The 23,757-nt window shown below is 36.9% G+C and overlaps 1 protein-coding gene and 1 non-coding gene across 16 annotated transcripts in view; both read right to left on the reverse strand.

The window, feature by feature from the left end:
• Nucleotides 1-23,757, reverse strand: part of DMD (dystrophin) — a 1,205,254-nt gene that overhangs the window by 579,733 nt on the left and 601,764 nt on the right. For all 15 annotated transcript variants that reach the window (XM_061453343.1, XM_061453346.1, XM_061453349.1 and 12 more), the window contains one exon: nucleotides 10,636-10,808. In XM_061453343.1, the coding sequence (XP_061309327.1) occupies nucleotides 10,636-10,808 (173 nt within the window). The remainder of the gene's footprint in view (nucleotides 1-10,635; nucleotides 10,809-23,757) is intronic.
• On the reverse strand, nucleotides 17,779-17,942 carry LOC133269831 (U1 spliceosomal RNA). The gene has a single exon (XR_009743575.1). It is a non-coding gene; the product is annotated as a U1 spliceosomal RNA (small nuclear RNA).

Raw genomic sequence — 23,757 nt, forward strand, 5'->3', positions numbered from 1 at the left:
GAGGATGAAAGACAAAAAGTATAACGAGAAATTAAAGGTTTTGACTAGATATAAGGAAACAAAAAAACAGAAAATTCACTATGAGGACAATCAAGCTGTTGAATGGGCTCCCAAGAGGTTTTGCTTGGGAGTCTCTGCTGTTTGAGGTCTTTAAAACCTACCTGGCTAAAGCCCTAAGCAATCCGGTCAGCTGGTGGTGACCCTCCTTTGTGCAGCATGTTAGACTGGAAGAGTTCCTGAGGTCTCTTCTGACCTGAATTATTCTGTGATTCCATGACACCAGTTCCGGAAATAAAAATCTCCTTTAAGTCACCATAGCTAAATCTTACGTAACACTTTGATCAGCAGCTCAGGACAGACGAAAAACTAAGAAGCAAGGTGTAATCACATGGAGATAATTTGCCAAAAGGGATTCTAGTGATTTTTTTTTTCATTACTAACAGGCTAAGTAAATAAAAGATGTATTTCTTTCTATTTTTAAAATTTTAATTTTTAAGGAAATGATACTTTGGTGACTGTGCTGGCCATCACTCATTTCCAACAATATATTTTCTAGTTTTTTTTAGCCAATTTCAACCATATCTGACAGGGAAGTATCAGTCTCAAATATAACTGTAATTTTACAGGATTTTGAAAATTTGGTTGCTAGGGAGAAGAAAGAACACCCTATTTGTTTTATCATGCTGGAGAGAAAAGCAAAGGGTCACTGTGGTCCATTTGGTTTGGCATCTATATTCCCACCATTCAGTTAATACATGCATAGATCCAAAATATAGGTATGCTCTGCATTCTATAAGGAGCATATGTGATTTTTTGTTGTTGTTTCACAACCTTGGCACCCCACTTCTTTTTAATTTTGTTGCTGTCATAGAATGGACAGGAAGTACCAATCAGATCTTCTGCCCAAAACTGAGGCTATACAATCTTACAGTATTATCCTCATGTTGTCCTAATAGGTAATTGCCTCAAGGTCTTATTGAAGTTATTACTAAACCAAATTTTCCTGAGTCATATTAGGCATAATGATATACCAGAACAGCAAAATAATTGCCACTCTTACTCTATTTTAGTGTAACAACTTCAACCTCATGCTATGAATTACTCCCTCTTTTACTGGAAAAGCAACTGGACACTTAAGAAATTATATATTCCAGGAAGCAACAAGGAATATAGCGTCAGAAAGATATATGTACAGTGGTTCAACGATATAGTTTCCTGAGATAACAAAAAATCGAAAACAGGCATTTTGCTTACAGAAAATCTCTGGAATGCTTTGCTTCAATTTAAGAAGGGAATTTATTTTCTCTGTTAAATACAAAAATATTTATGGTTCCCCAGATAAATAAATACAAGACTAAATTAAACTAAAGGGCATAGATTACAAAATTAAACTAGCAATGTGCAGTGTATCTAGTGCTATAAGAATAAGCCAATGAAAATTGTTCATTTGTTTGTTTGTTTGTTTTCAGGTCAATTCCCATAATATTCTGGATCAAATTTGAAGTATCAACTGTTTTTTTCCAAACAACCTCAAACACTGGCTTGCCCTTCAAGAAAAGGAAATCTGAAAGCTGACCAACTCTGCTGAAATACTGAATGACACCAGGACAGAAGACTGTAAGTGTTAAAACTATTACTACTGAGTTCTATGATCATCACAAAACTTGCTGCTTTCTACTGAAAACATAATGTGTCTTCTTTGTCTGTTTGGCACTGAGGGGTATATTTAAAGTGTTTAATAAAAGAAAAAAATGCATTCAAACTGCCTTGAAGGAGGAAACAGAAAATTGTATTTATTAGATGATAGCTACAATATGAACACAGCTGAGAAATGACAGTGACGAAAATTGTACAAACCAGAAAATTGTAACTTCTGGCTTTAGCTACAGATATTAAAAGACTGGGCTCCCTCTACTGTCTAAAAATGCTCTCCCAAGAAGTATTTAAAGGTAGGTATACACTGCACTATGGTGACTAGAGAGCAGCAATACTTTAGAAAGCATCAAGGGAATTTTGCAAAGGATCTCACGTTAGTACATCCAGCATGTGTCAGACACAGTAGTAGGTCCTGCAACACCATCTTTCATTCAGTGTACAGTTGACCCAGATAAATATCTGCCCAGCTAAAAAAATTCTTGCACAGCACAATGTAATGATTCAATACCAACAGTGAAAACATACCTTAATTGTCAGCACTTACAGAAAGTAACAGAATTAATCACAAAGCTTCAGACCTGAGGCTATACCGCAACTGCCTTAGGCTATGCCTATATAGATGTATGCAGCTAAGCATGAACAAGCTCCGCCAGTGTTTTCAAACAGCTGGATACAAACCAGGACTATCTGGGGAATTACACAGCTGCACTAACATAGCATTGTCCCTAAAGCAAGTATATCCTGTGTTTCAGCTGGGTCTCATAGCTTCTGACACTGACCACAATATCATATTATCTTTCATATCTGACATGAAGGCCCATGACAGTTCATACCCAGACAGTTCAGAGCCAATTTGCTTCTGCCCATATTTGCCTTCATACATATTTGTATTCCCATAGCTCTACAGCTCACATATTCATGACTAAGCGGTAACAATTCCCAGACATTTCAGTGAATTTTTTCTATTTTGTTCAGCAGGAAAAGTCACTACAATAATTCTTGTATGAATGGAATGCATTTTTGTCACTGAGCTTTTTACAGTGAAGTTATGCTAAGTTATGCTAATTGTTGGGCTTGGGGGTTGGTGATTTAAAGCAGTCAAGATCCTTTTTCAGCTGAAACACTTTCACAACACAAACACACTAATCCAGATGAAATAATCAAATCTACTTATTAACAGAAATTCTGAGTTAGTTGTTTTCACCTCATTTTACTGTACAGACACCTTCAATACCCATATCAAGAATTGTATTAAGCTCTAAAACCACCTGTACAAAAGTGATTTAATAAACACGACTTTCTTCCCAAAAGCTACAGTATTATTTCTTATCCTGCCTCAGATTTTCTACTTAAGGTTTAACAAATAATTTTAAATTTCTTAATAGCTATTTAATTTGGAAGATGTTCTTATATGCATTGCCTTATGAAAAGAGACATTTTAATGGCCATATGTAAGGCAAACATTTTTTTTCAGCTCATGCTGTAAATTAAATCTTCCTAGTTATAAACTAGGCAACAAAAATATTCCCATAGTTCTTGATTTCTTTACATTATAAATATTGACAGAAAGCCTTACTTTGATTGCCCATAATAAAAACATTTATATTATACCTGTTTCTTATACATTATTTTATACCTATCTGTAACCAATTAAGGAACCAGTAAAACTTACCAATATGTTAACTTGATGATGTGATAGTTTGAGACACATGAAATAGCAAATCTGCTGCAAGAATTAGATTACAGGACAACTGCCATGGAGCTATTTCTATGCAGTAAGTATAGTATGGAAATAAATTAATAACTAATGTTGGCTGTAAGAGTCAAGAATTATAAGCTGTCCCCATTCTGCATTTAAAAAATCTAGATGAATAATTTGAATTGCTGTGAAAGAAAGGGAAAAGAACAACAACATGTAACTAAGGTATGGTAGCTATTCTGAGATTAACATTAGAAAGGAAATAATTTCCTTCATTGACAATGAACTGATCTGTTCTGGTTTCCACTTTTATCTTGAATCTTGAGCCAAGGTTAAGTAAGTCTGATAACACAACTTACAACCTCAACAGAAATATGTGAGCAGGTACTCATAGATGAGGAGACAGCCACGATTTCTGCCTTTCTCTGAAAATACCTAGGCCTTAAACAAGTTGCTTTTCTCCCTGTACTGAAAGAAAGCCGGTAGCATTCATTCTTGTCATTAACTTTATCAGAGTTAAGGCAAGGAACAAAGAAATGCTGACTGGGCTTAGTGAAAAAGAGATATATAACAATATGTTTAGCTATAAATTAAATTGTATTTTTTTTTATTCTTTCGAGGTTAAGATTAATCTCCCCTAATTTTATCTATCTAAAAATAATGTGTATAGTCTTATCTCATCTCATCCCCCTGAAAAGTCAATGGACTCCTTATATACTGCAATTGTTAAACTGTGAAAGAATTGCCTGGGAGTATTTAATAGAGAAGGAATCTAGACAAGTACAGTAAAATAAATAACTAAAACTTGTATAGCTCAAGGCAGATCAGATGACCTATGTCTTCAATGACTTCTCATTTACAAAGCATTGTTGGTGTCACAGATGGAAACTGGGAATCCACAACTGAGAAACTTTATTCTTTCTAGGCGAATGAATAGATTACGTATAATACACATTTTTCATTAGGACTTATCAAGCTACTCAAATATGTGACAGATGTACTGCTGTCCAAAAGTTAAAATAATTCTTAGTATCAGCTTATTAACTAGCTCTTTATGGTTCGTTCCTGTTGCTATAAAAATTGTTATTTTTTTGTGACTTTTATAAAAGCCATCAATTTGTTTTGGCATCATTACAATGGATTTAGGATCTTTTCTAATATAAGACTAGCATATCACTTCTTTACTCCTTTCAGAATTACCAAGAAACACTTTGTAAAGCTATCTATCTGGTAGCAAATTCCCTACATTCTCTCAGAACCTTTATTTTTTAGTAGATTTCAGATTAATTAGAGGAATATTAATCTAGTCTATACTGTATGTGCTGGCAGTTAATTCTTTAAGACATGAAAAAGATAAAAATTAGTTGCCTGAAATTAATATGAGGGATCCATTAGAATTTTAATTCATGGTTAAGAAACAGTTTTGAAAATGTTCATGGTCTATAATATCTGTAAAATTTAACCATTTTGCTTTTAAATTAGATTCTTTTGAGTATTTTCTTGGCTTTTCTGCCTTGTGATTTGTTTGGGTTTTTTTAAGTATTTTATGTTCTTTGTGTGTGGTTTGCAACTGCTTTAGAAAAAAATTAAAATTAATGCATGGTTGTTCTTTTCTGGAAAAGTTCATTGCACTTTATTGATTTGATGACTTGAAAAATCATGGCAGGCAGGTAAAGTTCCCAATGACTGGAAAAAGGGAAATATAACCCCCATTTTTAAGAAGGGGAAATGGATGACCCAGAGAATTACAGACCAGTCAGTCTCACCTCTGTGCCTGGAAAAATCTTGGAGCAGATTCTCCTGGATGGCATGCTAAGGCACATGAAAATCAACAAGGTGCTTGGTGACAGCCAGCATGGCTTCACTAAGGGGAAATCCTGCCTGACCAATTTGGGGGCCTTCTATGATGGGGCTACAGAACTGATGGACAGGGGTAGAGCAGTTGATGTCATCTACCTGGGCTTGTGGAAAGTGTTCAACACTGCCCCGCATGACATCCTTGTTGTTAAATTGGAGAGACATCAGTTTGATAGGTGGACTACACAGTGGATAAAGAACTGGCTGGATGGCCGCACACAAAGAGTTGTGGTCAATGGCTCAATGTCCAGCTGGAGACCAGTAACGAGTGGTGTCCCTCAGGGATCGGTGTTGGGACTGGTCTTGCTCAACATCTTCATCGCTGACTTGGACAGTGGGATTGAGTGCACCCTCAGCAAGTTTGCTGATGACACCAAGCTGTGTGGTTCGGTTGATATGCTGGAGGGAAGGAATGCCATCCAGAGGGACCTTAACACGCTTGTGAAGTGGGATGATGCCAACCTCATGAAGTTTAACCATGGCAAGTGCAACGTCCTACACCTGGGTCGGAGCAATCCCAGGCACAGCTACAGGTTAGGCAGAGAAGAGATTCAGAGCAGCCCTGTGGAGAAGGACTTGGGGGTGTTGGTCGATGAGAAAATGAACATGAGCCAGCACTGTGCGCTTGCAGCCCAGAAAGGCAATCTTATCCTGGGCTGCATCAAAAGGAGAGTGACCAGCAGGTTGAAGGAGGTGATCCTGCCCCTCTACTCTGCTCTTGTGAGACCTCACCTGGAGTACTGCGTGCAGTTCTGGTGTCCTCAACATAAAAAAGGACATGGAACTGTTGGAACAAGTCCAGAGAACAGCCATGAGGATGATCAGGGGATTGGAGCACTTCCTGCATGAAGATAGGCTGAGAAAGCTGTGGCTGGAGAAAAGAAGGCTGCGTGGAGACCTCATAGCAGCCTTCCAGTATCTGAAGGGGGGCTACAGGGATGCTGGAGAGGGACTCTTCTTTAGGGACTGTAGCAACAGGACAAGGGGTAACAGGTTAAAACTTCAACAGGGGAAGTTTAGATTGGATATAAGGAGGAAATTCTTTCCTGTTAGGGTGGTGAGGCACTGGAATAAGTTGCCCAGCAAGGTTGTGAATGCTCCATCCCTGGCAGTGTTGAAGACCAGGTTGGAAGAGGCCTTGGGTGATATGGTTTAGTGTGAGGTGTCCCTGCCCATGGCAGGGGGGTTGGAACTTGATGATCTTAAGCTCCTTTTCAACCCTAAATATTCTATTTTGCTATGATTCTATGATCTTAAGTTCCTTTCCAACCCTAACTATTCTATGAGTCTATGATCTTATGATGACTTCTGGCACTGTTAGAAATGAACACTTTTAGTGAGCTCGTGCTGTTCACAGAAAGAAGACTGAGGCAGACATATTCTTGGAAGACTGTGTCCTGAGAAAAGAAACAGTGCCTTTGAGAAGTAGTAAGTTGATAAGTTATAAGCGATATAAGACATTCATTTATGATCTATTTTATATTATTTACTGATTTGTTTTTTCAAATATTATGTGTTCTAACTGAAGTTATATAGGGACCTGGTGTTAGCATCAGTTCATAAAAAGTCATGATTAATATAAAAAAACCAGTATCTAAAGCTGCTGCAAATATGGTTAAAATCTGGTACATGACATGAAATCTGAATGGTTATTCTTACCAGCACTGTAATAGAACTCCCTTACAAAATTTAGATTATGTTATCTTAATACAACTATTGGAAAATGTTTTACTTAAGTGTTTTACTTAAAAATTAGTCAGTTGAAGACTAATGTTTCAATGAGTTTGTGAAAAGAATAAAACAATGCATTCATCCTAGCTTCTAATACAACCAAGAGTACACTAGCATAAGCACAGCATTTTTACTTACACTTTTCCAGTGAAATATTGCCTTTTAGCTTATAGTAATCACAGTATAAGCACTTGTTTAAATACAGGAAACATGCTAAAAGGACAATATGAAACAAGTTTTCAGATACTGTAGAAGAACTAGCCTTGTAAAGCTATTTGAATATCTACCATAACAATGAATTTCTGTCAAACTGACACATGACCTATTGTAAAACTAACTAAAAATCTATTTTGATTTCTAATTAAAAGGAACTCACTATAAAGTTAATTACAAACTATCTAGAAATTAATAAGGTCTTCCAGGAGTTCTATTTCACATTAAAAAAAATCAACATGAATGTTTCTATTGATTTATATGAAATCCAGAGTAAGCTCTCTGTTTGTAACTACATGGGTAAGGAAAGTTGTTTTGTTCTTCCATCATCGTGATAGTTGACTTTGAATTTACTTAAAGTTCCATGCTATTACAACCCTTTGATTTTCTAAGACCAATATTCAGAAATGAACATATATATAGTACATCTGTAACCTTTCAAACATGGCATACTCACATTGACTTAGACACACTCTCTTGAAAGCAAGAGAGAGCTCCAATAATAAATCAAAATCTGTCCTAAACCATCACCTTCACTAGTGTGTCATCTCACAAACACAGCTCCATCTATTTCTCAAAGGCAGACTTACATGGATACTTTCACCCCTTAAGGACTCCAGCTGCTAGAAGCAAAATGCTAAAGGCTATATTGTCTTCCTTCATTTCCTCCCTGGCATTTGTGTGCAGTCCAAATGCACTTCTCAAAACTGCAGAAGCTATATCAATCACCTCAGAGTTCAAACAAAACCACTGAAACAGTAGTAGAAACATAGTAAGACAGACACCACAGACAAAAAATTTAAAACAAAAACAAATGCATGAAATTCCAGACAGCAGTCAAGCTTATCATCAGCTTGAGTTGCTGTCCATCATACTATAAGAGGATGACTCCCCTAGGCAAATGCCAGCTGGAGAGTAGTCATACTTTACACTTCTCTAGTGCCTATATCTGATGACCTCGAAATACTTGACAAATATTAATTCATTTCACTTCAGAACGTTTTCTGCTGCTGGCTAAATATCACTGTAGTCTAAATAAGGGACAACTGATTGGCAGTCCTGGTGGTCCAAGCTTTCAGCTAACCATAAATCACTCTCCTTTCTATGTACTAGTGGTAGAAAATGCATGGGAAGATTCCAAAGGTTTCTCAGAGCTTGGTCTGTTGTACCAGTAAGGGTTTGGAGAAAGCCAGTCTTGGGGAAAGCACAACAGAAATATGCCCGCCTTTTATTATCCTTGTGAGCAGCTTGGCTCTAGTCTCTGCTTCTAACTTACGTACCCTTCATATTTGTACATGGCATCATGACAACCAGAAGAATTTATTTTACTAAACCAGATTTAGGCTTACTATTTAAAAAAAGTACTGCACATGGGAGAATCTGGAAACCAGATTATAAATCCATCTCAGTTTCTTACACTTACAACTTAAATGTTGAGACAAAGCAGAGATGACATGAAGATTACTGAATTTTATCTTTTACTATGATTCTCTCTATTATTTTATTTAAGCTTTGCCCTCTTTTTCTCCGGTAACCTAAAAACAAAGTTAGTGACTGGCTGACAGTTGAAATAATATTTCTGTACAAATCTGCAAAGTGACAGTAGTTAACCAATAAGCCTAAACAAAGAAAACACAAAAGTTGCCAAGGGCAAAATCAGTTCAGTAGAAGACCATAGGAAGGTTTTATTTTCTTAGAGTCACTGCTTACATGTTTAGATTCATGTCTCTTCCTACTACACAACACAATCATTATTTGAACATTAAGCTAAAACCATGAGAATTATTCCGAAAAAAAGCCAAGTAAGACTAGTTTCTGAGTTGTTTTTGCAGTCATCATATCAAATGAAACTTTGAATGTCAAGTTTTCAGTGTTGTCTGAAGAGCCAATTTTGTAAAATTCCTATGAACGGACAATTTCAGTAAATGAAACCAGTCATATATATTTAACGATCTTCCTGACCAGATTAATGTTTTACATTCTCAGAAGAACTGCAAGGAGTCTTAAGAAAATCACAGAATGCTTTTGGTTGGAAGGGACCTTAAGGATCACCTAACTCCAATCTCTCAGCCATGGGCATGGACACCTTCCATTAGGCCAGGTTGCTCAAAGCCCCGTGAAACCTGACCTTAAACACTTCCAGGCATTGGGCAGCCACAACTTCTCTGGGCAACCTGTTCCACTGTCTCACCATTCTCACAGTATTTTTTTTTTCTCATAACTAATCTAAATCTACCCTCTTTCAGTTTAAAGCTATTCCCCCTTGTCCTGTCACTAATTGCTCTTGTAAGATGTTCCTCTCAGGATTTCTTGTAGGCCCCATTTAGGTACTGAAAGGCTGCTCTAAGTTCTCCCTGGAGCCTTCTCTTCTCCAGCCTGTCACAGGAGATGTGCTCCAGCCATCTGATAATCTTCAGGGCCCTCTTCTGGACTCACTCCAACAGGTCCACATCCTTCCTATGCTGGGGGCCCTAGAGCTGAGTGGGGTCTCACAAGAGCAGAATAGAAAGGCAGAATCACTTCCCTCAACCTGCTGATTCTGTGGTAATTCAATAAATGCTTGAAACTATGACTTTCTTTTTAAGTCGAACTTATTTGTTAACTTTTAGATTACTGATATTGAAAACAAGTATAATGCATAATACACATAATAGAAATTTCTGTATCAATGCCAGTATCTCAGCTACTTAAAAAATTGAAAGAGGAAGTGGGCATTTTATTGCACAATGCCAAAAATTTTAAGCATCAGATATCTACTGTGGAGTATAAATAAATTACTGGATTGTTACTCTCTAATATGCTACTAACATAAGCCATGTCTGAATTAAAAAATTAGGTTTGGCTATATTTTGCACCATAATATGATTCCCAGATTACAAACATCAGAAATACTATGCCAGGAGAAAAATAATACTAGGTATTATAGGGTATTGTAGGAGATCACATCTTTATTTATTATCATTTTAATGCCTTTCTATATTTCTCTTGATTGTTCTGCCCTGTCATATAATATCTAATATACAGATATATAAAGATGACACTGGATTTAGAGTTGCTAACAATTATACATAAACTGAGAAATGCTCTTCAAACTCATAAATCCTCTGCAATTAAAAGGGATTTTATCCTGATGCAGCTATCACAGATTCAAATCAAGAGTACAGGTACAAAAGACTAAATGCCAGATACTATCTTAGGGTAAAGGAATGTCAGTTATAATGACATGGGAATATATACCCAATATCATGCTAGATTTTGGTCCAATGCAAGTGGTAGTTGGTCAAAATATATTCAATTTTACAAGTTTTCTCATAAATTATATTACAATTCCTTATAAACATTGATAGTTACAGGAAAGTATCATTCGAGACTTTAAAAGGCATTTCCACCAAAAAAAAGACAACTAGGAAACAATCACCAACAGCAGGTCAAATACTAATAGATGCCAACAAAAATAGCAATTTTTAAAAGTTACTTACGCCTGTCGGTCCCTGTACATCTTGTTAACTTTTTCCCATTGAAGATTAAGCTGAGTCATCTTTTCTTGTATATTTGCTGCTTCCCTCGGTGTAGCACTTTGCAAAGCTGGCATCTTCTTTTTGTTAATAATGTCTACATGACCCAGCAGTCTCTCCAGGCTATCTTTAATGCTCTGTAATATTAAGAGTTTAGAAAAGTAAAGCATTTTTTTAATAAATAAATAAGAAAATGTTCATAAGTAAAAGAAACAGTGGGAAAATACTAATTTAACATTAGCTTTGAAAATTATAAGAGTTTTATAATAACCAGGTAATAATGACTGAATGTCCATCCTTTCTCTGAAGTCATAATAAACTGAATCTGAGAAATCTGGAGGGGAAGCAAAGTGCTACTGTCTTCAGTCACTCATTAATTCCTCTGCACCAAGGTTATATCTGTTTCAACCTACATTCTTCTTAAGAAGCAGAACAAATTCCTATTTTACAGACTTATCTTTATGTGTTCTTTAATTATTTTGCTGTTTATACTTCACTTTTATACTTGTTTCAGCAAATATTAAACAGATATCAAAGTAACAACATTAAAAGATTACTTTGTCAGGTATCGTTAGTTTTGCCTTTTGCTGGATTTCCTTCACCCAACATTCACCACTCTTCCAGTACCCAGTTCTTGTTTCACCAAAACACTTTGCAGTACACTTTCCTAACAGTACAATGCCAAGTTTTAGAAGACCAAAAGGAAGATAAACTGATCCTACTCTGGACCTTTAACATCTTTATAATGTGTGAAATCATTTAAAACTCCATACAGTGTCAGTGTACATTAATAAACTATTTACCGACCTGTTCAGTTCCATGACTGAATTATACAGGTTTTCTTTCTGCCCTATAAAGCAATACATAAATATGCTGTTTATATCTATTCTGCAAATGTCTCTCTTTCTACTAAATCCTTTAGGATCATCTGAATGGCTGAATTTGTTAGAAAGCCCAATGCTGAGGAAATATATTGTTACAAAATGTGTACCGACTAAATGATAAAAGCATTAAATGTAAAACAAGTACTTAGCAGAGACATACTCCTTGTAAATCAAGACTTATAATGAAATCCTCAAGCACATTTCAGACTACCATTGATACAGGCATAGTTTGGTGCTTCTTTGATTTCCTTGTTCTTTATCAGAAAGACAACACAAATATATTTTTTTTAAATCAATCAAAACCTATGAGCTACATAAGTTTACTGTTCAGCCACATATTATATCACAAAAAAAAAAGCAGGTTTTGGACGAAAAATATGCCTTTTATGCAACTGATTTATACAGGTGCCATTTATTTACAGTCCTGGTAACATACACCATATGTAGCATTACCAGAGGAAACACAAGCAAAAAAAAAGTTTGTGAAATGCACTTATTAATTCTTTAAATTTTCATTTCTGTTTCTTGTAGGTGGCCTCTTCCAGCCTCAGTGCAACAAAGCACATGTTACTTGTCCTGTTCCAGGGATTCTATTTTTTTCAGTTTGGGATTTGTGTTAGGAAGAAAAATGCTCTCATGATTCCTTACAACGGTGAATTTTGAACAATACGTCTTGCTGCCTGAATATAATGCAGCCAGGCATAAAAAAATTCAAATGTCTTGGATTGATGATTGCATCAATTTGATTTTAGCCTGAAGTTAGACTTTCTTTCCCTAAAGTTTTTAAAGTCAAGATTTTCTCCTTTTCTCTAATGAAATGTCAACAACTATAAGATATTCAGCATTTGAAACAACAATATGGATGATGTAGATGCAAACAGAGTTCAAAATAAATCGTAATAGACAAAGCATCTGATACACCAACGAACCACTAAAAGCCTCAGATAATTCTTGAGGTAGGCATATTCAAACAGCACTGTAATAATAGAAGTCTCCCTACTCCATTTGGTGTCATAATATTTAGCCATTTCTTACCATTCCTGCTTTTTAATTAATTCTTAATAGAGCCATGTATGTCTCACTGAAACTGCAGCGCAAAGAAAGGAATATTATGTGGATAAAAATCTAAAGCCATATTAATCTTTTACCATAGAATCACTGAATAATTTGGATTGGAAGGGACCTTAAAAGGTCATTCAGTCAACCCCCTGCAATGAGCAGGGACATCTTCAGCTAGATCAGCCTGCTCAGAGCCCTGTCCAGCCTGACCCTGAATGTTTCCAGGTTTGGGTTGGAAGGGAACTTCAAAGACCCTCTAGTCCAACTCCCTGTCATGGGCAGAGGCACCTTTCACTAGATCAGGTTTCTCAAAGTCCTATCCATCCTGACCTTGGATGCTTGAACAATGACGGGCCATCTGCAGCTTCTGTGAGCAACCTTTCTCCAGCTATTTCTTCAAACTCCCTAACTTCCAGCACCAACACCTAGAACTCTTTTAACTGTGTTCCCATCCCTTATTCCTTCTGAAATATGTAAGCCTCCGAATGAATATTGCAAACTCCTAGCTGAGAATTTATCAGATCAACTGACCAAAGAGTCTCATTTTTGTTTAACACAAAAAAGTCCTTCATTTGCTGTATACAACTCTGCAGTAGCTTTGTTCCTGGGATAAGGGTGAATACTGATTTGATAGATTCATGAGAAGTACAAATTGCCACCTTGTATGCAAGAAGCATTTTCACACTACCAGGACTTTTGAAAGGAGGCAGTGATGAAAGGCTGTTATTTTGAAGCAAGCAGAAAAATCAGGAATGTTAGAAAAGCAAACAAAAAATAAAATAAAATTACCCTCTAACACTGCCATGGTCTGATTAAACCCTGTAGGTACAATCTGATGGTTTTATTTTAACATATAGATATATAAACCAAACCCAGATTTGCCTTTCCTTCACTTGTGAAGAGTAGGCATCAGATTTGAAGTAATACAGGAAAGATTTTGGAAGTTATAATGTACCAGAATAGAAGAAAAAAGACCATTAGCATGTGTGGAGTCTTTGACCTGTTGTCATGACAAATGAACCTATTCAAAGAGACCCTCAGCCATTCTCTCACATGGATTAAGACAGGCATGGGAAGTCAGCACCTATGTTTTATTTCCCCGTGGATGGTTAGGAATACAAATGATGTAGTTATTTAGGTACAACAGCATCTGTCTAAGCATACAAGATCCAAAGGGGTTGTTAAAGAAAATAAAAGATGTACTAAGCATTAACAAGAGCAGTATTCCGTCACATTATTTTTGATTTCCCTGCATCTCCACTAAATTTGAAGTCTCAGATATATAAATTGTGTTTGGTAATACAAATTAAAGAAGAATTGTTTTTTTATTAGTTTCAGCAGGAGACAGAAACACGGCCAATTCAATTTTGAAAAAGACAAAAAAAAAAAAGGCATGATAAACTACATTTTCATCTATTTTAACTACAACTAGCTAAAAAAAAAAACAAAACAACTTTGCTTGTTTGATATCTTGCTCACCTAATTTGAAGCGTCTTTTACATGCCAACACATTACAAAAAGGATGAAAGAGATCAATCCTGCAGGCCTCCCATCATTAGAATAATCTCAGCTGTACAAGCTGAAGTCAGAGAACATTTTTGTGGTAACACCTTTTACAGCTAAAAAAAATAAATATTCCTTTGCCTCTTTGAAATAGCTTGTTGCTTTAAAAAAAAACAGTATTTTCAGATAATACCTTTAAAAAAGACATTTATGATCGTTCATCATAAAAAGAAACTATTTGAACAGTCTAGTAATCACAAATTGTAACAATTTAAATGTAGTTCAAAGGGTAGTTTTACTTAGGAAAACTTCACACCAAGACTTTACTCCTCATCTTAAAGGTTTATTAGTATTAGCTGAGGTGGTATATTCCTTTCTAATGGCTCTTTGTCAGAAATAACGACACCTGACATTTATATCCTGAATACAATATTCACTTAATAAAAAATAAAAAATCACAGCTGCAGTTCACTTTGGGTTTTTTTCTTGTGTTTGTTTGGTTGGTTTGTGTGTTGTTTTCTTTTTTGTGTGTGTGTGTGTATGCTCCTTTTTTTGGAAGGAATTCAGTTTCTATTCAGCATTTATGAATTCTTCTGATTTTATTAATGGACTTCAGTTTTTTCTTTTAAACACATCATCCACACCCTCTCCTTGTTAAATATATGGTTTACAATTCTACTGTAATGAATTTGATTTAAAATTAGTATTTTAGAACTATGGGGATAACAGAGGGTACTGGTATATTAGTACTAGCATGAAGTGACAGAGAGATAATTCTCCAAATCCTTCCAAATTACTTGAGAAATATTTTTAAAACAGTAACTATTTAAGACAAAGACTGAATTCTTCTTTAAATGAGAAAATGTGGTTATCATTTTATAACCATTTAAAGTTATTACACTGTATTTACTATTTTGTCATATATAAGACTGAAAATCCTTATGAAAATGCGACAGCAATGCTCTGACATAATTGCATACAAAACCCCCACACAAACAAAAGCAAAAAAAATACTTTGGGTACTTAAAGCTCTAGGGCAAATACTACAATATTTTAGTCTATGGAAAAAAAAAAAAAAAAAAGGAAACATTCCATAAGCCCCTTATGACTAGTAATTTGAATGTACAGGTCCTGAGAAACATTAACTTACATTTAGCAGACTAAATGAAATACTTGTAAATAGAAAGAGAATGGCACATGTCTTGTCTCTGTGATGATTCCCAATAAGGAAAAATTCCAGTACCAGTAAAAGGCTTCCCAGGGAAGTGATGGAATCACCGTCCCTGGAAGTGTTCAGAAAATGTGCAGATGAAGCCCTTAGTGACATGGCTTAGTGGCGGTCTTGGCAGTCGTGGGGTAATGGTTGGACTTTATGGTCTTAAAGGTTTTTTTCCAACCTAGTTAATTCTATGATTCTAAGGAACATATTTCCTGCCTTGTCAGCAGTCTATCGTCTGGCGCAAAAGCTGGATGGATCTGTATCATTACTGAATAATCTTGTTTGATTTCACAGTATCACAGTATCACAGTATGTTAGAGATTGGAAGGGACCTCGAAAGATCATCTAGTCCAATCCCCCTGCCGGAGCAGGAACACCTGGCTCCATCCTTGTGACACTCCCCCTTTATATATTTATATACACTAATAAGGTCACCCGTCAGTCTCCTCTTCTCTAAACTATAGAGACCCAGCTCCCTCAGTCTTTCCTCATAAGGGAGATGCTCCAATCCCTTAATCATCTTCGTTGCCCTGCGCTGGACTCTCTCCAGCAGGTCCCTGTCCTTCTTGAACTGAGGGGCCCAGAACTGGACACAATACTCCAGATGCGGTCTCACCAGGGCAGAGTAGAGGGAAGGAGGACCTCTCTCGACCTACTAACCACCCCCCTTCTAATACACCCCAGGATGCCATTGGCCTTCTTGGCCACAAGGGCACAGTGTTGGCTCATGGTCATCCTGTCGTCCACTAGGACCCCCAGGTCCCTCTCCCCTACACTGCTCTCTAACAGGTCGTTCCCCAACCTATACTGGAACCTGGGGTTGTTCCTGCCCAGATGCAGGACTCTACACTTTCCCTTGTTATATTTCATCAAGTGAGTCCCTGCCCAACTCTCCAGCCTGTCCAGGTCTCGCTGGATGGCAGCACAGCCTTCTGGCGTGTCAGCCACTCCTCCCAGCTTAGTGTCATCAGCAAACTTGCTGATAGTACACTCAATTCCCTCATCTAAATCATTGATGAATATATTAAATAATACCGGTCCCAGTACTGACCCTTGAGGCACTCCAGCATAACATCTCACACTCAGCATTCCTTACTCAGGTCTACCTAAATCTTGTTTTTATATGCTCAGGCCATGGATAATTAAGGTATCACAGTATCACAGTATGCTAGAGATTGGAAGGGACCTCAAAAGATCATCTAGTCCAATCCCCCTGCCGGAGCAGGAACACCTAAATAAGTTTACACAGGAATGTGTCCAGGCGGGTTTTGAATGTCTCCAGGGAAGGAGACTTCACAACCTCCCTGGGCAGCCTGTTCTAGTGTTCCATCACCCTCACTGAGAAGAAGTTTCTTCTCAAGTTTAAGTGGAACCTCTTGTGTTCCAGTTTGTACCCATTACCCCTTGTCCTATCATTGTTTGCCACTGAGTAGAGCCTGGCTCCATCCTCGTGACACTCCCCCTTTATATATTTATATACACTAATAAGGTCACCCGTCAGTCTCCTCTTCTCTAAACTATAGAGACCCAGCTCCCTCAGTCTTTCCTCATAAGGGAGATGCTCCAATCCCTTAATCATGTTTGTTGCCCTGCGCTGGACTCTCTCCAGCAGGTCCCTGTCCTTCTTGAACTGAGGGGCCCAGAACTGCACACAATATTCCAGATGCGGTCTCGCCAGGGCAGAGTAGAGGGGAAGGAGGACCTCTCTCGACCTACTAACCACCCCCCTTCTAATACACCCCAGGATGCCACTGGCCTTCTTGGCCACAAGGGCACAGTGTTGGCTCCTGGTCATCCTGTCGTCCACTAGGACCCCCAGGTCCCTCTCCCCTACACTGCTCTCTAACAGGTCGTTCCCCAACCTATACTGGAACCTGGGGTTGTTCCTGCCCAGATGCAGGACTCTACACTTTCCCTTGTTATATTTCATCAAGTTATTCCCTGCCCAACTCTCCAGCCTGTCCAGGTCTCGCTGGATGGCAGCACAGCCTTCTGGCGAGTCAGCCACTCCTCCCAGCTTAGTGTCATCAGCAAACTTGCTGATAGTACACTCAATAACCAGCTGTTATCAAAGAATCCAAAGCCCTGCCTCTAGCACCATTCTCAAAGCCAATCGTTTATGGACTGAATCTTCCCATTCCTTCCCACATCATCAGTGGAAGATGGAAGGAGTGAGGCGAAGGTCACTTGAGCCCCAGACTCTTTCACCATCCACCCCAAGGCCCTGTAGTCTTTCTTCATCCCCCTCAGACTGCGGGAAGCAGCTTCCCCCTCACCTGTCTGGAAGACCAGCAGCGGGTAGTAGTCTGTCGGGTGCACCAGGTTGGGGAGCGCCCTAGTGATATCCCTGATCCGGACTCCAGGCAGACTACACACTTCCCTATGATGAGGATCAACTCTGCATATCGGGCCCTCTGTTCCCCTCAGAAGGGGAAAAAAAAAAAAAAAAAAGCGCGAATGCAGTCACCCACTACCACAAATTATGCAGTCAAGTTTCCCGCATTTGGGGAAATAGCAGAGGTCAGCACACCCGGAGTGCAAGGGATGAGCCTCGCCCTGGGAAAACCACCTGCTTGATCATGGTGTCTCCCCTGCCAGGTAAGTATACGCTGTTATTAATCTGTGTATAAGAAATATCAAAGGATAAAAACATAAAATGCCTCTAAATTATCCAAGATGATTTCCCTTGAACATAAAGGAGGCAGCATCTTCACAAAACCTCATTCATGACAAAAATTTTGCAGATTTAAAGAAGAGGAGAAAATGCAATAGAAATATTAAAACCTGCCAGGACACACTTAAGCACTTAAGTAACCTTCTTTTTAGTAGGTCTGAATATCAGCTCAACTCATCCACCCGAAAAGGAATGAACTGTGTTTGCGTTATCAACTGAAGAATAATACTATGTGCCTACATATATTGAAATTGTATGGTTTTTTTAACCAAGTAGATGGATTTTCTAAAAATAGATAAAATACATCTATGCACGTCAGAATTGTTGACTGGCATATACCTAAATGTTTAGAATTAGCAGTATATGAACAGGCATATATATATAATCATATACATAAAATATATATAATCATATTTCTGATTTATATGTCAGATTTTAGCTTCTGTTTACAGTACAGCTGCTACAGACAAAGATAATATATCTGACTTTCTATAAACAAAATCTGCAACTGCATGGCATAAGAGTGTCCAAGGAAATAAAATACATACCCATGTATCTCACACATACACCCCACCTACCTTTCATGTTGAAGAGAACAGCTTCAAGCAATTAGTTATCAACAATGCCTTGGGAGATTTTGCAACATGGTTAACAGAAGTACACAAAGCTTTTATTTTTAAGAGAAAAGGATAACAGAAAATCATTAGCAGCTAAAGCGACAGTAGCCTTTGGCAAATGATCCATCTCATTGCTCTTGCAGAGAAATCTGAGTGCTAGGGACTTGGAACACCAGTTCATTTTCACTACCTGGAATCTGTCTTTATCGGCCAGAGAAAGACAACTTTCTGTAAAAATTCAGTTCCCTTTCCATTTGTGTACAAATCATCCACCAAGCACTGTGTTACTGACAGATCTATTCAGAGAATGTATGTCATTACACTCAGTTCTAAGTTATGGCTAATTGGGTTTTACTGAGCTGTAGCAGAAAACCACTCTGAATATCACATCAGGTGATGTTCCTTGCTAAGAATCGGCTAATACATGACAAATATATATTCCAATGTGCAAAATTAAAAATGCATTTTTGGCAATCCAAACAATTGGAAAATTCTGCTTTTAAAAATATAAACTATATTTATAGCAGATTTGTTAACATATTTCATGCTTTTTGTACTAACATGAAAACCAGGAACACCACAGTTGTTAGTAATCATGAATAGAGAGAATTATTATACAAATTACTTACAGTGTTAAAATATGCACAGAACTATGAGTTAAAATATCAGATATGGGTATTATCAGTTTAATAAAACATTTTAACAGGGGATTCTGGCTGCCAGAATCACAGATGCATAATATTTACAGTAAATTGTCTGTATCCTGAAGATACATTAGAAAACTGTGCAAAAAAACCCCCGCTCTATCTGTCAGTAGATGAATTACAAAACAAAGAGAAAAAGAAGAGGAAAAGAAAAATTCAGAGCATGAAAATATCTATATCTGAAAAACAACAACAGCAAACATTTAATTTTTAGTGAACTAAATAAAGAACTTCCGGGAAATACAAAAGAAGATGAACTAGAAAAAGAACTGTTGGAGTTATTATGCAAGCAGCTTCATATATAAGAAATCTCTTTCTCAAAGAGCCAGATGGCCTTCTATATTAAAACTATTACATCATTGAAAAATATTATAACTAAATGTATAATTATATTCTATAATACAATGTTCTTGATTAAATTAAGAAAATATATATAGAGAAAAAGAAATGCCTAATATGTATGAGCCCTAATATAGTTTTGCAGCATTAATTATATAAAGCAAGTAGCCTCAGAAAACAAGTTTTCAATTCACAATTGATATCATTAAGTCATGAACAAGCACAGCTATGCCATGACTATGACAGCGATTTCTAGCATGAAATTCTTCTAAGCACTCTCTCACATATGGCTATAAACACACATTAGACTTCTTAAGTTCCTAGTAAATTGTTTCATTTTAGTACACTCACTTTTGCTACCTTTTAGCAGACATACATGTAAGTTTTAATATTCTGTTTAATAAATGTATTTTTTTTCAGCACATATATCTCCACTAAACAATCTAGAGTTTAAAAAAGGCAAGTAGCTTGCACAAGAAAAATCACCACACAGGAAAACTTTGTCATATTATCAGCAATACAACTTGATTTTCCAAAACCACTTAAGTTGAATATATGCAAATCTGCACATTCATTCAACTTTCGTTAGCATTTGTAACATCCATTGTAAGTAAGGATAATTAGCTAAATTCTGAAGGCATTTTATCTCTGGACTTGATGATGTAACAAAATCCATTGCAATTACAAAAAATTCTAAATGGGGAACTGAAAGATGATGAATTCCATCATCAATAGCATTTTAAGAGTGTATCATTAAGCCAAAGTTACTAATCCATCTATCTATGAACCATGATTTTTCCGTACAATCAACTGGAGTTTCATCTTTGATAGAACTCTAATATTTCATTTGTTTGTTAAATATTGTAAGTACATTAATGAAATGTCCTGGGTTTGGCTGTAACAGTTATTTTTCTCCTTCCTAGTAGCTGGTGCAGTGCTGTGTTTCAGCTGTAGTCTGAGAACAACGCTGATAATACACGAACATTTTAGTTGTTGCTAAGTAATGCTTACTCTGATCAAGGATTTCCCAGTCTCTAATGCTCTGACAGTAACGAGAAGCTGGGAGGAAGCTGAGACAGGACACCTAACTCAAACTAACCAAACGAGTATTTCATACCACAGCACGTCTTGCCCAGTATATACACTGGGTGGGGAGTCACCCTGAAGGGGCAGATCGTTGTTTGGCTCAGGCTGGTGAGCAATTGTAGTGTGCACCACTTGTGTTTATGTTTTTTTTTTCCCTTTCCCTTTCTAGCATCATGACATCAGCATGTCATGAGCAATTGTACTGTGTATCACTTGTGTTTATTGTTTTTTTTTCCCCTTTATGGTTTTATATTCTATCCCCCTTGTTATTTCCCTTAGCATTATTATTATTATTAGTGGTAGTGGTTTACTTTAGTTCTTCGACTAAATAGGTTCTTACAGGTTCTTATCTCAACCTGCTAGGTTTACATTCTTTCTATTCTCCTCCCCATCCCACCCAGAGGCAAGAGGGAAAGCTGAGTTGAGCAAATGTGGTTCTGAGTTATCAGCTGCTCTTAAACCATGACATGATGAAAAACTGAGTTAACCCTATGTCCTAATGCTTAAAAGAGCTTGTAATAGGATAGCAGAAACATTGCAGTTGCTGATTTTGTTAGATAAAGAGACACGACTTGTTTTCTTTTTCTAATTTTTCCATTCCCTAAAGCTTAAAATGATGAGAACAACACTCCTATGAGCTGGTTTCAGCAGATTTACTAAATGTGTCCATGAAACCATACTAATCCAATAAATGTTAGAAATGATCAGATTTTTGCTGCAATATTTTGCTATTTGCATCCCTTTGATATAAAAAGTCAGTGCTAGAATCATCTATGATATTTAATAACAGCAACTTTTAATTTGTATTTTATATTTATCCTATCAGATTTAAGTGTTACTACTCATATTACTTTGAAGAAAAAAGTTCAAAGTAGTTACAATTGAAAAAGTCTTAAATAAACTTATTTTTCTCTTTCAGGACTAATTAAAACAGATTTTTTCTGAATGGAAGTGAAAAAAAAATCACAAACTCAGTTTTAAAACACAGAGCTATTCATGAGAATTCTGTAGTTTGTTTCATGCAAATCTGTCAGGGATAAAAATCAACCACAATTTAGTTTCAAAACTTTCCCAACCAGCTGCTGAACAATTTATGCACTACTTTTCTATTTTTACTGCAGGACAATGACAATGATGAATGCTTTTCCTTGGAAATAAATATTCATTAAGCAGGCTAAGATCAAAACTATACCATTCCAAAGCCCCACAGATATGCAAGGTCCATTTGCCTTTTCTAAGAGATTTATTTGGGAGGAAGATGAACTGAACCCACAAACACATCTCTGCACAATGTAATAGTTCAGTTAAATTAAACCTATGGTAGTACTTACTTGTAACCTCAGTAATCAATATTATTAAAGTTGGTGTCAATTCTGATAATACCAAATATATGTGGCTGAACAACAAATTAGTTACAGATATAAATCAGACAAAGATAGCCCAATGTAAAGCCTTAAGAAGCAAAGGAAACAAATGCCAGTAAACTGTAGGTCACTGTTTTTCCATCCAGTCTAGGAATGAACATAAGTTCATAGACAAGGACCAAGTGGTAGCTCATTAGCCATTATTTACATAGTCTATGACTTTATTTTTTTTTTTTTGTGCAAAAGAGTCATTCTATCAAAAGGGATTGTCTAAAATTAAGAATGACAATACCATTGGCATGTTGCGTGTTGCGTGCTTCAATACTCAGAACCACTATAATCAACTTGTACTAAATCAGAAGTGGTAAAAGGAACAACCTACTGTTATTTCACACAGTCCTATTATCAGTTATATGCTTCCTTTGCTCCAATACCTTACTGTTATGCTTCACTACACATACTCTACTGCCTTGCTAGGAAACTGAAAACACCCTAGTTTTCAACAGCTAATAAGAATATCTAAACATCTTTGTGTGTGTGTATACATATATATATAGAGAGAGGTGCCTAAAATGTGTAAGATCTAATCATGTATAAGAATTATAAATAGATATGATACTTCAGAAGCTAATAACAGAATATGGATGTAGTTTTGTTACACTTCCTCTGTTGTGGAGAAATAAATGGGCTCCTACAGAGGACAATTCGGAACACCTAGCCAGAGCCCCTGCCCTGATTCTAGCTCTAAACTTCTTACCTCTAGCTCTGTAGGCAAATTTCAGCCTCTTTAGATATGCTGACTTCAGTTATAACAGTTATTTTTCTCCTTCCTAGTAGCTGGTGCAGTGCTGTGTTTCAGCTTTAGTCTGAGAACAATGCTGATAACACACCAATGTTTTAGTTGTTGCTAAGTAATGCTTATTCTGATCAAGGATTTTTCAGTCTGGTGTTCTGCCAGTGAGGAGGGGCATGAGAAGCTGGGAGTGAGCAAAGGCAGGACACCTGACCTAAAGGAGCCAAAGGGGTATTCCATATCAAAGCACATCATGCCCAGTATATAAACTGGGCGGGAAGTTACCCAGAAGGCGCAGATCACTGCTCAGGTCAGGCTGGGCATCAGTTTGCAGGTGGTGAGCAATTGTAGTGTGCATCAGGCGTGTTTATTTATTTTCCCTTTCCCTTTTTAATTTTATATTCTCTCCCCTTGTTATCTCCCTTATCATTAGTAGTAATAGTAGTAGTAGGTTTATATTATACTTTAGTTACTGGACTATTATTTTCTCAACCTGTTGGGTTTACATTCTTTCTATTTTCCTTCCCATCCGGCCAGGAGGTGGACAGGGAGGGCTGAGCAAACAGCTGTGTGGTTCTGAGTTATCGGCTGGGCTTAAAACGTGACATTACACTATCACTTACTTTTGTTAAAAACTTTCCTTCCCCAAAATAATTATAGAAATATGGAAATGTGGTCTTCATGCTGGATGACAATATGAAATTGCTGTAATTATATACAGCACTTAAGCAGGATTTTTTTAAAGGCTTTCCTCACGCAAACATTATTCTGCAAAAGCTGTTAACTCATTCTTCTACTTAGGCTTACAACTTTAATCTTGTTCTTTTTTTATGTCAATTCTGTG

The sequence above is a fragment of the Pezoporus flaviventris genome, unplaced genomic scaffold (genome assembly GCF_033815535.1).
Source record: "Pezoporus flaviventris isolate CSIRO_AGI_PZ_B2104156 unplaced genomic scaffold, CSIRO_AGI_Pfla_v1 ptg000015l, whole genome shotgun sequence".
Classification (NCBI taxonomy): Eukaryota; Metazoa; Chordata; class Aves; order Psittaciformes; family Psittacidae; genus Pezoporus; species Pezoporus flaviventris.